Source organism: Canis aureus, chromosome 25 (genome assembly GCF_053574225.1).
Source record: "Canis aureus isolate CA01 chromosome 25, VMU_Caureus_v.1.0, whole genome shotgun sequence".
NCBI classification, from domain to species: Eukaryota; Metazoa; Chordata; class Mammalia; order Carnivora; family Canidae; genus Canis; species Canis aureus.
Window position 1 is genome coordinate 37,521,914 of NC_135635.1, and position 17,668 is coordinate 37,539,581.

Sequence of the window (17,668 nt, forward strand, 5' to 3'; positions counted from 1 at the left end):
CCTGTTTTTCATTCCTCACAGCATCGAACATGGTATGGTTACAGAGCAGATGTATAATTCTTTTATAGTTTGGCTTGAACTCCAACAAAGGCTAGCAAGAGTTTTAGAGTCATCCCTTCTATGTGTACATCATGACCATTCACACCTGCATTACCCTAATGCTTTCAATTAGATTTCTTGGACCTCAATATAAGAAATGGAACTTAAAATTTCATATAATTTAATATCATTTAACTCATTATTTTGTCATTATGTAAGATCCTGCTACCCTAGATCTATTTAATTAAGTAAATAATGAACTCCCAGAGATAATTTGTTCTGTGATTTTCTTTTTTTTTTTTTTTTTAAATATTTATTTATTTATGTATGATAGTCACAGAGAGAGAGAGAGAGAGGCAGAGACAAAGGCAGAGGGAGAAGCAGGCTCCATGCACCGGGAGCCCGATGTGGGATTCAATCCCGGGTCTCCAGGATCACGCCCTGGGCCAAAGGCAGGCGCTAAACCGCTGCGCCACCCAGGGATCCCTGTGATTTTCTTTTTGTTGCTGATGTATTTATACCTAATGTATTTATAATTTGTGTCTTTGTGTGATGCAGACCTGACATATTTATAATTTGCATCTTTACAGGTTTTTGGGACAGCAAACCACTTTACTTTCAGTGTTGAGCAAACCAACCTTGTGTCCAACATTCAGCCAGCCCCAGTTATGGTCTATGATTATTATGAAAAAGGTAGGCAAGCAATGCCTATGTCCTAAAGCTACTGACTTCCTGAGCCTCTACATTTTCCAAAATCATCCTCCGTCATCAAAGACTAAATGATGACTGCTTTTACTTTATATATTGATTTTTTTTCTCCCTACTATATATTTTGTCTGGGCCATTTTCCAGTTACCAGAGTTTTTCAATGCCTAGAATCCTTTTGATGTGAGAGGGCTCCTCTTTAACTTGAGATACATGCTGAGCTTTAAGATATCTTTGTTGTTATTTTTGTCGTTGTCAATGCCAAGAATTACATTTCATGCTACCTTTATGGACATTGATTTGAGAAGGGGAGGGGGCAATATTTTGAAACGTTATAGGAAAGTCTTGATAGATTAATTTCCAAAACAATTATTAAGATGTATAAAGACCCTAAAAATTTTCCCTGGAAGGTCAATGCTATTAGTTTCTCATTAAATGTCATACAAAGTGTATCAAGTATTTGAATTCCTGCTCTATCATTTACTAATTGAATGTACTTCATTAAATACCTTAAGCTTAAATATGATATTTTTGGATTTAGAAATTGGAGAAGTGATTGATTGTCTTGTAAAATTTTTGGAAAGATTAGGCCTGATGTACCTATATTGTCTGACATAATCTGGTTATAGAAAGTTGGAGATTTAAGATGGGTGAACTTACTCTTTATTTTCCAGATGAATATGCCCTTGTTTCTTACAACATCAATAGTGTTTCAGCTTCCCAGTAAGACAAAACAAAGCCCAGGAAGAGGTAAGAAAATTACAAATATTGAAAACATTGAAACCATTGAAAATACATCTGGTACTAAAAGGAAAACCTAAAAAAAAAAATACAATGGATGAAGCAAAGAGAAGTCTGTGGTATATCACAGAGTTTGAATAGTTTATGTGTTCTAGATGCGTATTATGATAGTCATTAAGATTTTATTTTCTTCAAAATAGCTTTAAAGAATTTACAACTATATGGGACAACTGGGTGGCTCAGTTGGTTAAGTGTCTGGCTTTGGCTCAGGTCATGATCTCAGTTTCCTGGGATCGAGGCCCATATCAGGCTTTCTGCTCATCGGGGAGTCTGCTTCTTCTTATGTGCCCTCCCTCTCTCCATCTTTCTCTCTCTCAAATAAATAAATAAAATCTTTTTAAAAAAATTTACAAAAAAAAAAAGAATTTACAACTATATATGTGACTTTTACCGATGTCTCATTTTTAAAAATCACTCATCTTTGTTTTATAAAATCAATAGGTCATTAAATACATATGTACCTATATTTATACATATTCACATATATATATGTATGTGTGTGTTTGTGTATGTGTGTATATATGTATGTTTTCTTAGCTATATATATATACACACACACACACATAGTTATGCATCGTTTAAACTCTGTTTTTATATCCCAGGTGGAAAGCTATTTACTATGAACTAACTCATTCTTCTGTATCAAACCTGGAAGAAAACCATGAAAGACCTCCTGTACTGAGTATACTGCAATCTGCCATGACTTCTTATCAGATTTTATTTCACTATTATTCCATAAAATGCTCTCATTTCTCATCTGAGTCTGTGATTTTCTTTTCTTTCCGTATATTATACAGAATTTTCATCCTAGAAAACTCAAGATTTTCTTTGAAGACAACTCTCATAATTTGCTTTATTGTCATCAATTCTAAATCTAAGCTTTTAGACATTGTGATGTACATAATATGGAATCCTCCAACATACAGAGAAAAAGAGAGAAAGCCAGGGTCAGTGGACATGAGGGAAAGAGACTAAGTTGCAGAGGACTTCATTTGAGCTCAAGGAAATAAACACATGCAACACAAAAACAAAGACAAAACACACAGACTCTTCTCCATGAAAGATCATCAAAGAATGGGGGAAAAATACTAAGGAAGTCATAAATGAATTGATGGATTTATTGAGTTTCCACACATGATTGAAAGGGTAATCCAAGGGCATTTTATCTTTTAAGATTTTATTTATTTATTTATGAGAGACACAGAGACATAGGCAGAGGGAGCAGCAGGCTCCCTATAAGGAGCCCAATGTGGGACTCGATCCTAAATCCTGGGATCATGGCCTGAGCTGAAGGCAGACGCTCAACCGCTGAACCACCCACGCGTCCCAAGGGAATTTTATCTTTTTAAAAAGCATTTTTATTGTACTAATTTTGTCACTTATTACTGAAAAGCAACATTCAATGTCTATCCTTTGCTCAACCTAACACTACTGATAAAGCAATAAATTAATATTGAGAAAACAGAGGCAGGAAGAAATTGGAGAAAATAAGGATAGAAATGAAAACAATTTCTCTACTGACTTCTCTACAGGCTTCTAACCCTGCTGAGAATACTGCTACAGGCAAGAAAAAGATACAGATTAGTTCTCCAGCTGTAGGGTTAAAAAAATTGGAAACAGTGTTCTGTCATCAGTGCCCCACAAATTAAAAATACAGTGTTTTAATAGATGATGATTAGACTTACTTATTTTTGTCTTTCTGCCCAGTGTCTACTGCTTATAGTGCCCACGTTATAACTTGGCCCTTAATAAATGTTTATTAATAGATTTATCATAGATAAACTGCTGGTGTCAATCTATATCTGGTGCTATAAAAGTTTATTTCATTGTGTTAAGAATTTTTTTATGCCTTCTCAGTTTTCTTATTTTATCAAAACTTGGCACATCAGATGTGTATATATGACATCAGTATTCATAGTTTTTAAAAACACCCTAGGCTCTATACATACTCAAGAGTTTCACTCAAGGAAAATATGACTCTTCTAGTACATTTTATGCTAAAGGTTCAAGTAAAATGAAGGGAATTTACTTTGTGGTAAATAATGTCTTTTTGTGGGAAATTTTTTTTTTTTTGCCTAAGTAAATAATTCTAAATCCCCATTTTACTTAGCATATATTCAATAGTTAGTCTGCTGGTATAATAAAATTGTTTTCAAATTCTAAGCAGCCAAAGAGGTTATGGGGAGGCCTGCTACCAGCTATGCTTCAAGGCACAGATAAAGTTTAGAATTTAATGTTTATACTTGCAAAATTTCTTGGTAAGTATGAAAGATGACAGGGAACTGGGATCTAAATATATTCTAAAGAATAAGACTATTAATGAACAATATAGCTCTGTTACTTGCCCCTTGCATTGAAACCTCTTTCTGGTTTATATTGGACAGACAACCAAAATCATTTTCTTGGTCTACATTTGAATATAAAATAGGACATACCGGATGTTCTAGTTTAGAGTGTTGAATGGGAAATGCCAAGTTTCAATGTGACTGTGTGTGTTTCTGTGTACACGTGTGTATTTAAGAAGGGATCTTTAGTAAACTAGACCGCTATGGACTATTTCATGGAGGATGATGTATAGCTCTGATCTAGATGAGGCTCGTGTTATCCAAGTATCACATGACACTTGCCCCTCTTGCCCCTCTATACCAAAGTACTTGGACAACAGGAATAATTCATTCCATCTATCATGTTTTTATGTAGTCATCACATCCTTTTTGCATTTTGAAATAAGTTAGGTATACATTTAACAAGTACATGAAAAACCAAGCCCTAACATCCTCTTTACTGTCTCCTAGAAATCTCATCCTTTTTATCCTCCTCCTCTTTCTATCAGCTTTTTCCCTTTTATCTCTTTTCTTAGGTCTCATGCTCTTTTTCCTTTTATTGTTTTATTTTTCTTCCATCATCACTTAACAATTTGGTTCCTCCCTCTCCACAGTATGTACATTTCCTTCTCACTATCCAGATACTTATTGATCTTCTTTTCTCAGCTCCACTTTCTCTTACCAAACATTAAATAATATTTTTCATCATGATTCTAGCAAGTCTTTTTCTCTTCTCACTATACACACTAAAAATCCTACAAAATTAAAATTTATGTCTGATTCCCACATATATGCTTCTCTATCTACTTTCCAGCCTCCATGAATCCCACTGTCTATTGTACATTAGTCAAATGTCCCACAGACACCTCAATAATATCCATCATTTACCCCTAAACCAGGTTCTTTTACTGAGATACCCTATCTCAGTGTGTGACAATATCATCACTAAAGAATTATCTAAGTATCTCACCTCGTCCCTCACATTCTACTCATTCACTGTTGATAATGGACCAGTGTTCACCTACCAAATGAATAACTCATTGATCCATTTCCTTTTATCCATACTGCCATCCTGTTTTAGTTCAGACCATCAGTCTTGAGTGCCTATATGCACCAAAAACCTCTTCTGGACAGTCAGGCTATATCGGTAAATGAAAATAGTAAGAAATGGCTATCCTTGTGGAGCTTACATTTCAATGGGAGAGATATACAATACATGTAATATAATCAAACAATAAATGTAAGCATAAAATCAGCAACATAGATAAGCAAAATTTAAGAAATTGGAAGGTGGTAAGTGTTGTTGGAAAATAAAAACTGTAGAGATGGGTAAGAGGATCCAGAATGTCCAGGGAGATGGGACGAGGAGAAGGATTGAAATACTAGGTAGATTTACGTTCAACCTCATTGAAGCAGTGACATTTGAGCAAAGATTTGAAGGAGGTGAGGAAGTTAACTGCATAGATGTCTGAGACAGTGAGAAAAACTAGAAAAACAGGAATTTGTGTTTAGCTCTGGCCTCGGGCAGGATACTTTTGGATGAATTATAACTATTAAGCCAATCACATTATCACAGTTCCCACTGAAAGGGAGTGGTGTCTGGAGTCTAGGTTCCCTAGAATATAGACTCTGAGGTGAAGATTTGTGGGTAGGGAGTTTGACTAAAGAGGGCTTTAAAGAATAACACCAGTGGAGGATAAAAGAATCTGGATTATACAGAGAGAAGAGTTGAGCTGTGATGAATCCCAATAAAAATCTCAGACCATTGAGCTCTTTGGTGCTAGAATGGGTCTTTAGAATTCTCCCATCTTAAGGTGAGGGAGCTAGGTCTTTATAGCATCAAAGCACCCATTATGGGATACCTTAAGGGGATGAAAAGTCTCTCTTATACTGAGGGAGACTTTCAGAGCTGAATTCATCTGAGAGCCAACAGCCACCAACATTTCTAGCAGCTGGGATTATGAGTATTTCTGCCATAGAGAATATCTAAAGGACACACCACAGATCACTACTTTGGTCTAGCACTGAGATATAAGAAACAAATCTAAGGACCTATACAAGGATGTCTCCTGGTACAGCATCTGGAATGACTTTGATCCTTGGTAGAAAAGGAGAGAAAGGAGAGAGAGAGAGAGGTATTCAGGAGATTCGGGAGAAGAAAACTCTTTTTCTGCTGACCCTCTTCTTTAAGACTGAGATATTATTGGGAATGCATAATGTTTGCTACTGTAGAAGCCAAGCTGTCACTAAAGAGGCAAAAAAAATACTGACCCACCAAGTGGCAGAGAAGAAAGAATGAAAGAAATGCCTTGAGGGCATTGGTAAGCTGCTGAACCAGTGCCAATACCACCTTCCTCAGAATTTGTGCCAGAAGAGATAAATGTTTGATATTTTTAAGCTCGGCATTCTGTTACATACAGCTCTTAAAGATTTTCTCATCTTTTTTTTCCAATTCTTTGCCTTTTTTTTTTCCTATCATATTTTTATATAGAACTTGTAATGTCTCCTTTTTAAAGTTCTTTCTAGATTACTAACCCCAGGGAAATCATTTTGAAGAGGGGCTAGTACACGTGCTGATTGACATGAACCCCCCTATTGTTCACAGTAATGTTCTCCACAATGAGAATTTGGGGGGGGGGGGAGGGCTGTGCATGCATGCATATGTATGATATCTTGATAGGGACTTTTCCAGGGTTTTCTAAGTGTCAGGCACTTTAAATATATTAATTTCTTTAATCCCCACAACAAGCCTATAAAATATTGTTATTATTATTCTTGTTTATGGACAAAGAAAGAGAAACACAGGGAATTCAAGTAACTTATTCAAGGTCTTTCCTCTGTTAAGAACTAGGATCCAAACACTGGCTTTCAGACTCTAGAGACTTTGCACTATAACTGCTTTGCAAAGGAAGGAAAATTCTATACACAAATCACATACTAATATTGAAAAGACGAGTTGAGTAAATGTGTTTTCCTATGGGCTACAATAAAAGTAGAACTTTATTCGTGTAAAGAGGTTGCATTTATTACAAACCATTCCCAGCGTGGTGCATTCATTCCCAGTCACACTCTGCCTTAAAGACTAAGTATGCCTCCACTGGCAAAAAGATTCTGGAAATTTTTATAACTTGCTAGAGAAACTTTGATGCCAAAATCAAAACAAGTTTACAAACACTTTATTATTTTCTGTAACAGTACCTCAGAAGAGAACACTGTGAGCTTGCTACCCTTGACAGGGCCCCACCGCAGGCACATACTCTGTGGGTCTTCACACAAAGAGAGGTCTGAAAGAAGAACACAGATGAGCATTGCTTACCATCTACTGCATGAAATATCAGCCTACTGAGGTTACGGGTAGAATTCTCGTCATGAACAGGTTCTACAGAGCGCAGGACAAGGTCTCATTTGTTACGTGACTCGTGACTTGTACTAATTTCCTGGCAGATTTCTTTAAGTCCTTTAGCCTCTATCCTAACACTGAATGTTATGCAAAGTAATGATAGTTAAAGTTGGCAAAATGGTTAGGGAACTTCCCAGAGGTTTCATATTTTATTTTTTTAAGATTTTATTTATTTATTCATGAGAGACACAGAGAGAGAGAGAGAGAGACAGAGGCAGAGGGAGAAGCAGGCTCCATGTAGGGAGCCCAACATGGGACTCAATCCTGGGTCTCCAGGATCACGCCCTGGGCTGAAGGCGGCGCTAAACCGCTGAGACACCCAGGCTGCCCTTTTTTTTTTAAGATTGAAGTTTCATATTGTAATGTTAAAAATTATAGATACCACCTGAGGAGCTGTACTTTAAAGAAAATGAAGCAAGAAAGGAAGGACAGAAGAGAAGTTACACTTCAAAACTAACTTTGGAACTGAGAATATATTTTCACTAAGATGGGAAATATAATTTCCTCTTTCTTATTTTGACTTTTCATGAGTATTTATTACCTACTTACTTTTTATTAGTATATATTGCCTATATACTTTTCAATCATTTTTCTATGTAGACAAGAGTAACTGGATATAAAATGTCTTTGTGTATTAAATATATGAATATATTGAAATAAAAGCACACTATCAATAACTGCAATATATTCATAAATATACAGACTTGGACTTACATCTTCATTATATTTCATTTGACTATTACTGGACTCATTCTCTTGATTTTATAAAGGAAGCCACTGCTCTTTTGAAAACATTTACCATAAAGGAAATTCCAAGATACATTTTAGACTAGAGCAATGACCTTGAAAATAGATTTTGTTTGGAATTCTTTATTATTATCTATAAGGAAGCCTTATTCCAACAATGCACATTTATTCTTCATGATGAAATAAATCTCTGCTTTACAGGATGAAAAAAATGTACACTGGAATGTATGTGAATAGAAAAAAGGCGAATTTCCCATATGTTGGAAGTGTGACACCAATTTTGCCTGATGAAAAACCCAAGCTGAGAATCAGAAGCAACAGTTCAGCATTCCCTATTGAAATGGCATTCTTATTCATTGAATTTATCCCAAAAACATTGTGTGTGTGTCTGTATTTTTGTGTGCATACATATTTCTGTTATTGTTACCATTTCACATTTAAATTTCACATTTAAACAGCTAGATAACTATACCAAATTTAGAGAGTGTATTTGGGAGATACACACACGCACATGTGTATGTGCACACATACACATACAATGGCTACTCTGCAAAATTCACTTTGGAGGTCCCAGGAGGACACCTCAAAACAAGAAGCAATCATAGTCTCAGTCAGATGCAACTGAATTACAATCAGAGGCGAGTATAAGTAGATTAAGAGAATCATTCTCTGAGTATCATAATTCCATGGAAAAAGAAAATAAACCATAATTCCAAACATAAGTCCCAGATAGAAAATTATAAGGGTAGATACTACAAATTTTTGTTGCTAATTGGCAATCTAGAGAATTCTCATATGGGGAAGTCTCTTTAGTTAGCTTAAAGGTAGATATATATTTATTTATCAGAGGGGTATTCAAATATTTAATAATTATGATTGTCTCTGCCAAATCAGGTCAGATTACATGTACATGTGTAAATATAAATTCAATTCACCTTATTAAAAGGAAGTGTCTCGCAAATTTTTCCTTTCCTTCAACAAACTTAAATGTTTATAGTAATTACCGTGTATTTTAAAAATTCCTCATGTTGACTTTCCTCTAATTGATGTTAGATTTAAAGCATCCAAATTACAATATATTAATAAAGTCTTAGAAAACATTTGATTTCCAGCTATGTCCCACAGCTGGTATGATTTATATTCTGCATTTTAATTAATAAAAATGTTCTAAATGTAAGTACCCTTTCAGAGTCACACTTTGGAGGAAGTGTTATGACAAAGGGCAAAGAAATGCTAAGGAATGGAAACACATGAAGAGCAGTAGATTTTTGTTGTTGCTTTTCATAAGGGATAACATAAATGCTCACCAATCTGAAACTGCTTCCTATGTGTGATGGAGAGAAGTATTAGGTTAAAGACATGGTCTTAGTCAACTAAGTGGAACCAATTTTCTTTAGATTTGGCCCAAATCCTCAAAGTAAAGAAATACACAACATGAGGCTGTCTTTTTAGAAAGAGGTGAGTGAAACTATAACAAGAAGAAAACACAAGTTAATGCCTCCTGAAGTTTACCATACCCTATGTCAGCCTTGTAAAAGAAAAAGGTAAACAATTCAGCCAGCAAAATTGAATTTATTCAAAAATAGCAGAGGAGTCACAATTCGACACAAACAAATTATGGTGAACCAGAGGCAAATCCAGAGAACAAATGAGGACAGCATCATTTTATAGAGGAAAGGGGGAAGTTGGGAGGAGTTGTTTTGAGCAAAAGTTTATTGAAGGAAAATGAGAGTTTGAAGCAGTGGTAGCTTCTCACTGGCTGCAGACAAGGGCACCTTGTTGTTGCTGCTAAAAGAAAACTATCCTTCTTCCTGCCGGCCAAGCTGTGACAAGTGTACATGCATAAAAGCCCTCTTTTCTTGGCTTGCCAATTGCAATTTTTTAAAAAGATTTATTTATTTATTTGGGGGTTGGGGACAAAGGGTGAGAGAGAATCCTAAGCAGGCTCCACATCCAGTGCGGAGCCTGACATAGGGCTCCATCCCACAACCCTGAGATCATGACCTGAACTGAAACCAAGAGGCAGATGCCCAACTGACCGAGCTATTCAGACACCCCTACTAACTGCAATTTTGAGTTAGGTTTCCTTAACATGTTTTCACATCTGAACACTAGATGTGATTGACTTTAGTCCTTTTTATTATCTGGAATGTGCAACAGTGGGAACCCAGCAAAAGACACTTTTGGTTGGAGATGTGTATCTTTCCCTATTAAAGGAATAGTGTAATGTAATGTACACCATGATGACTGCTGCATAGTGCATTTGAAAGTTGTCAAGCAAATCCTAAGAGCTCTCATTATGAGAAAAAATATATTTTTTCTTTTTTTATATTTATATGAGATAATGAATGTTAATAAAACAATGTGGTAATCATTTCATAATATATGTAAGTCAAATTATTATACTGTACATCTTAAACTTATACTGGGCTGTATGTCAATTACATCCTAATAAAACTAAAAAAAAGTGCTTCAGACACGTCATAAGGTGGGTTCAGTGAATAGGAAGAAGTTCTCTTTCCTGCTAGAATTAAACTCTTATGCTTTACTCCCTAAGAAATGCTTAGTTGGGAGCTGGGGCAAAATTCTATGCAAAACCTAAAGCTGATGAAGAGCTATAAGTAACTCAGAAGGTGCTTGCATTTGTTAAATATTTAAAATAGTGTTAGCATTTATTAAGGGCTCATAATAGTCTCACTATTAGAAAGTTAACCATGAATAAAACATACCAGCGGTGCCTCTGAGATTCTGACAGCCATGTGCAGATGTAACATAAAAGAAAACATTTACATGGGAACATGATACTCTGTAATAGAGATATATATTTGAGTTATTATAGAAGTCTAAAGTACCAACTACTTCCATTGGAGATTCGTGAAGGTTTAAAGTGAACCATGAAGGAGAAGAAACAGAGCCGCAGAAAGCAAGTCATGGAGAGACATTCTACAGGATGTAGCACATACACAAACACAGAGAGACAGAGTGTGTGGCTCACATAAGAAATTGCTTGTGTTTTCATAGAAATTAGCAAAGTACATCTGTAAGGAAGTGGATGGTGCTAAAGTGGAGTATGGACCATTAAAGAGTTTTTAAACAGGACATAATATCATTAATTTGCATTTTAGGGGGGAAAAAAGTTGATTTATTGGTGGAATAAAATGATTTCCCACTGTCTTCAGTAAAGGGGCAATATTAGAGGCAGAGCCCAGCAGAAGAAATCCTTTGGGCTGCATGAGATCACAGCAGTCCTAAGATTGTCTTCTGAGAGTTTCTTGTTTAGTCAAATGCCCAGAATAACACAAAATAATGGGCAATAGTCTTGGAAAGGGAAAGGAGCAAATACATTGTAAAAATGGGGTAATGCGGGCAGCCCTGGTTGCCAGTGGTTTAGCACTGCCTTCGGCCTGGGGTATGATCCTGGAGACCCGGGATCCAGTTCCACCCACATCAGGCTCCCTGCATGGGGCCTGCTTCTCCCTCTCCCTGTGTCTCTGCCTCTCTCTCTCTCTCTCTCTCTCTCTCTGTCTCTCATGAATAAATAAAATCTTTTTTTAAAAAATGGGTAATGCTTCAGTGTCCTGTCAGGATACCTTTATTTCACAGATCACTAGGCCTTGTAAGGCTTACCTCACTCCACTTAACCACATCCTTACTCATTTCCCAAATGGTGAATGCTAAAGTGATCTATCTCCTGGAAGTGGAAATTCTCTTAAGCTTCTAAGGCAAATTGTCCTACTACTTTCCTGAATTCGACCTACCAAGGAACATAAAGAGATGTACCTTGAAAAAGTAATGGGGGGGGGCGGGGCAGGAAGCACATCTAGATTCATATGTGACCACCACCTATCTGCCTTTTTATATTTATACATTTATCTCTCCCTCTTCCTCTTTGAAATTACAGAAGATGTAACATCAATCCACACTGAAAATTGTACAGGCAGTTCTTAATGGCTAAGTTATTGCAAATTTAGCCATTTAAAACTCTTTAAGAGAAGATCCATAAATCATCCAGATACGTTTTTTAACTTTATGTTTTCCAGTTTCACATTTGGCATTTATCACATATAGAAATACCCTACACTTGTAATTAATGAATTGTATGAAGGCCTGGTTTGACCAGAATCATCTGCCTTGCAAAAAAACTGGATATTTAATTGGCTCTTCTTGAGTGTTGTCATCACTTCTGCCCAAAGTTGCTAGGAGCAAAGAAAAAGCAAACAATGAGACTTAACTCAGAGATCAGAAATAAGGACACGCTAGCTAATTTATTTGCCTGCTTTTTATGAGCAGTGACCACAGGGCAGGCCTTAAGAAATTTAGTTTATGGGGCACCTAGATGGCTCAAGTCAGTTAAGCATCTGCCTTCAGTTTGGTTCATGATTCTGGGGATCTGGGATCCAGCCCTACTTCAGGCTCCCTGCTCAGTGGGGAGCCTGTCTCCCTCTCCCTCTGCCTCTCCTCCCCCCACTGGGCTCTGTCTCTTTCGTGCCTTCTCTCTCTCTCAAATAAATAAACTCTTTTTAAAAGTCTAAATCAACAAAAAAATTAAGAAATTTAGTCTGTTTTATCTTGCATAATTTCAGGTTGCAAGTCCCTCCCATAAAATGAGCACCACTGCTAGTCCTTGAGTTCTGCAATTCTATAGCAGGAGCTACACTGCATTTGTTTAAAGTATCTATCCCTGCTAGAACACAAAATTAATACCACGAGCCATTTTCTTTATTTCAATTCAATAAGTTTTCGGGTTTTTTTCTTGAAAATACATACAGGTAAATCTCTAGAGATACTGGGCATCTAAGTAGAGGGAAAAAGAATGCTTGTTAAAAATTTGAAAGATAAAAAAAAAAAAAAAAGATTTGAAAGATGTTTTAAGTCCCCAAAACAAATTTCTAAATATCATAGAATTAGGAAGGGGAGGTTATTCGCACTTACCAGTCTGAACCCAGAGTAAATGATAGTGTACCTCCACTATCTAGAAGAGTATTATGTTTATATGACAATTATTGTCATTCTTTGAAGAAAGTTTTGTCTTATTTTGGCAATTTTATGCTATCTGATTTTATTTCACCAGAAATTTCTGTGAAGTATATGAATTTAAACTATATGATTTTGAAAGTGTTGACATGAATATATATATGTATTTAAATCTCACTCTATGTTCATAATTTTAGTAAATTAAAACATCCTTTCATATTTTTTAAGATTTATTTACTTGAAAAAGAGAAGCATGAGGTAAAGGGGTGAGCAGAGGGAAAGGGAGAGAACCCCAAGTAGGCTCCACATCCAGTTCAGAGCCCAACCCAGGGCTCAATCTCACAATCCTAAGATCACAACCTCACCAAAATTAAGAGTCAGATACTTAACCAACTGAGCCATCCAGGTGCCACCTTCCTCATATTTTTTAATTTTTTAACTGAAAAAAAAAAGTTTCAGTTGTCATAGTTTTTTTTTAATTAATTTATTTTAAAAACTTTATCCATCTATTCATGAGACACAGACAGAGAGGCAGAGACATTGGCAGAGGGAGAAGCAGGCTCCCCACAGGGAGCCTGGTGCAGGATCATGACCTAAGCCAAAGGCAGACGCTCAACCACTGAGCCACCCAGGTGCCCCGAGTTTTCATAGTTTTAAAGCTGGCAAATAAAATAAAATAAAATAATGCCAGCAAACTGAATGTACTATAAGCTATTTCTGCTATGGCCACATGGGAAATTTAAGTAGTCCACAAAAAACATATGTCATGTTTTAACAAGATAAGTCCTAAGTTGAATAAGTTTTAAATTGAAATTTTCTATAAATAATAGTGAAAGGGAAAATAAGGGAAGGGAGAAGAAATGTGTGGGAAATATCAGAAAGGGAGACAGAACATAAAGACTCCTAACTGGGAAACGAACTAGGGGTGGTGGAAAGGGAAGAGGGCGGGGGGTGGGGGTGAGTGGGTGACGGGCACTGAGGGGGACACTTGACGGGATGAGCACTGGGTGTTATTCTGTATGTTGGTAAATTGAACACCAATAAAAAATTAATTTATTAAAAAAATAAATAAATAAATTGAAATTTTCAAGAATGTGTCTTACATGAAGGGCACCCTCTTATTAAAAAAATTAATAAAATTAACCTATTGTGATCTAATATTATATAGCTGTCTCAAATATTTCACAGGATGTTGACACAATTCTAAAACACCTAATTTACTCTGTGTAAAGTTATAAAAGAAGGAAAAATGCAGTATCGTTAAGGTGAATCTACATGGAAAATATACCCACAGATTTAAGCACCCCATGAACCATTTTTGGATATTATTTCTGTAATTGGTTTACAATTATTTTGTTTTTATCTTAAGAGTTTTGCCTTAGTTTTCTTTAGTGAATATGTGTTGTATAACACTAAACTTTCATAATAAAATCACCTGAACTATTTGACATTATAAGAAATATTAATTCATAATTCCATAGAAATCTGTCCTTCAAATCAACAGTGAATAATGTCATAGTAAAATACTTAGTAGAATCTTTATATTTTAATATGGTTGAAAAAATCTACTGTCATCAACAAACATTGAACTCTTGTTACACGCTGGGTAATCTGATATAGGGTAGCACTACAAAAGTGAATAAGAAATACAAAACTCGACTTGATGGGATGAGCACTGGGTGTTATACTTTATTTTGGCAAATCGAACTCCAATACAAAAATATACAACAACAAAAAAAAAGAAATACAAAATTCGTAAGCAGGAAACTGATCAGGGAGCCCAAATTCGTTCATGAATAAATAAATAAAATTAATAACGTACCGTGATAAATGCTATATAATGGCATGGACAAAGTATAATGGAAAAAAGTACAGTTGAAAGAAAATAAAATGACTAACTCTTCAATTCATAAAGAAATATATCAAAGGGAATCTACAGGAGTGAATCTGGAGAGATAAAGGATAATGTAGTTAACTAATACAGTCTTCAACAACACTTTCAGTTGATTTCAGTTGTGTTTGGGAGAATTAAAGAAGGGGCTATCCCACGCTTCCAGTGGCAAGGTAAAAGAGAAAATGCCCCCCTGCATGGAAAGAAAAGGGCAGAATGCATCATATGAATAGCAATGAAAGAAATATAGGTAGGACAGCCTGGGTGGCTCAGCGGTTTAGCACTGCCTTCGGCCCAGGGCATGATCCTGGAGACTCAGGATCGAGTCCCACATCGGGCTCCCTGCATGGAACCTGCTCCTCCCTCTGCCTGTGTCTCTGCCTCTTTCTCTCTCTGTCTCTCATAAATAAATAAATAAATAAATAAATAAATAAATAAATAAATAAGACATATAGGTAATGCTAATGAAGGAATAACTGTAGGAAAGATGTGCCTTGTGGCCCCAGGTTAGGTGGTATCCTAGGGAGTGGCTGAGTAGGAGCTTTGAGAAGATAGGCCAGTACTTTAACAAAAGCAATGTGTGACCAGCTGCCTACCAAGATATGAAGACACTGACATTTATGCAATGGAAGGCTTTCAGCAGAGAAAAGAGAAGAGAGCTCATTTTTGAAAGGTTAACACTGATAACTATGGAAGACTTAGCTGGATTAGAGCAACACTAATGGCAGAGTTAGAGGCTGTTGCAAGAGACCAAAGAAGGGTATGTCTTGAACAAAGACAATGAGTAAATGGTGTTGGAGTAAAGGAGAAATCAATTGTATGTCTCAGATTGCAATAAGCTAATGCTTTCTGATTTAATTAATTTAGTAGGAAAGCTCTTAAGACACACACACAAAAAACACTATCCTTACATTATATCCTTCTCAGGGATGTTTTGAGTTATGTCTCTGGATGTTTTGAGTTATGTTGAAGAAATTCTAAGTTGTAATTGGCAATACAGGGACGCCTGGGTGGCTCAGTGGTTGAGCATCTGCCTTCAGCTCAGGGCGTGATCCTGGGTCCTGGGATCAAGTCTTACATTGGCTCCCTGCGGAAAGCCTGCTTCCCCCTCTGCCTGTGTCTCTGCCTCTCTCTCTCTCTCTCATGAATAAATAAATAAAATCTTTTAAAAATGGAAATACATAGGTATTTATGCACATTTTTGTTTCTTATGTCTTAAAGGGAATCTGCAAAAATAAGGCAGGCCAGTCTTAATTATTGATTCTGTGTTCCTCGTAGCTTTATGACCCATTAGTCGGTGGAGCAGGCAACTCTTGATCTTAGGGTCATGAGTTGGAGCCTTACACTGAGAGCAGAGTTTACTTAAAATAAGTAAATAAGTAAATAGAATTCTTGCCCTTCTTCTTTTCTCTCTCTCAGGGCAGCAAGTTAAATATATTTCCCAATTCCTCACAAGATTCCTAATTTACTGAACCTTTACTACATATAAAAGACAGTGCTAGCTAAGGTGAAATCAAAAGAAAAAATCTTTCCGCCCTCAAAATGATTTCATGAGAAGTCTTTGAAGAAGGGGTGCCTAGGTGGCTCAATCAGCTAAGCGTTTGACTCTTGATTTCTGCTCAGGTCATGATCTAAGCTGGTGAGATCTAGCTCCTTGTCATTGGCTCCTTGCTCAGCAGAGTCTGCTTGCAATTCTCTCTCTGGCTCCCTCTGCCCCTCACCCTGAATCCCTGCACACTCGCACGCTCTCTCTTGCTCTCTCTCGAATAAATTTACTTTTTAAAAAAGTATGTGGAAAAGAATATAAATAGCCATAATCAAAGTGACATAAAGAAATCATAAATAAACAAAACACAATTCTGTGTCCTTGATATCTGGAAGAATAGGACTTGGCACACAGTAGGCTCTTAATATTATATAATGAATAAATTGTGTAATGAGTAAATATTATATAATGAGTGAGTTATGTGATAAGTAAATGAAAATATTATGGATGCTTCATATTTTAGTTATCAAGAGATGTATTATCCTAGGCCAGCTTCCCCAGACTCAGATTCTGAGACACAAAGAAATGAACCAGGGAGTTATTAAGAAAGTGCCATCGGGGAGAAACTATAAAAAAGAAAAAAAAAAGTGAGGGAAAGCAAGGGAAGGAAAGAAACCAGTCAAGGGGGCATTTGATTTTAGACAATGTCTTAACTTCAGCTCGTCCCATGTCCAAGAAAGGAACCTAAGCTTTTATTCTATCACCAGGCAGTTACTAGTGATGGGCAACCCCCAAAGCAGTGGCAAAACCCCAGGGACAGGCCTCTTAAAAAGTCCACAGAGGCAAGCTGTTAGAAGAAAAGCATAATGAAGCTGAGAGTGGGGCCTAGGGCTAGTAAAAGGGATCTGGGACGCGTGGGTGGGGAATTGGCTGTCAGCACTACAGGTGCATCTCAAAGGGACGGTGAACTCAAGGGACTCCTTAGAGAATAGAGATGATACGAGTGAGGATAGCATAAAGAAGAACAAGGTTAGTGAAGTCTTGTGAGTGGAGAATCAAGAGAACGTTGAGAATAGTAATAATCCAGCTCTGCTGAAACATGCAACAAACAAGAAGTCACGGTGAAAAAAATTTGGAAGAGTCTCGGTGCCATGTTGTGAAGGCACTTGGGTTACAGTTAGTCATAAAATCACCCTTTGTGTTTAGAGTAGAGGAATAAAATGATTGGGGAAGGAGTTCAAGACCTCTTCAAAAATTACTCATTACTTCTGCCAGAATAGGAAAAATGAGACGTCTTTTTA

The 17,668-nt window shown here is 36.5% G+C and overlaps 1 protein-coding gene across 2 annotated transcripts in view; it reads left to right on the forward strand.

Annotated features, from left to right (window-relative positions):
* Positions 1–8,392, forward strand: part of LOC144297262 (ovostatin homolog 2-like) — a 51,072-nt gene extending 42,680 nt beyond the window's left edge. The window contains exons 34-36 of one of the 2 annotated variants that reach the window (XM_077871118.1): positions 630–732; positions 1,419–1,494; positions 8,218–8,392. In XM_077871118.1, coding sequence (XP_077727244.1) covers positions 630–732; positions 1,419–1,471 — 156 coding nt within the window. In that variant the 3' untranslated portion in view covers positions 1,472–1,494; positions 8,218–8,392. Of the gene's footprint in view, positions 1–629; positions 733–1,418; positions 1,495–2,147; positions 2,302–8,217 lie in introns of those variants that run through there. The other variant, XM_077871119.1, reaches the window with a different exon arrangement.
* Positions 8,393–17,668: the final 9,276 nt, after the last annotated feature.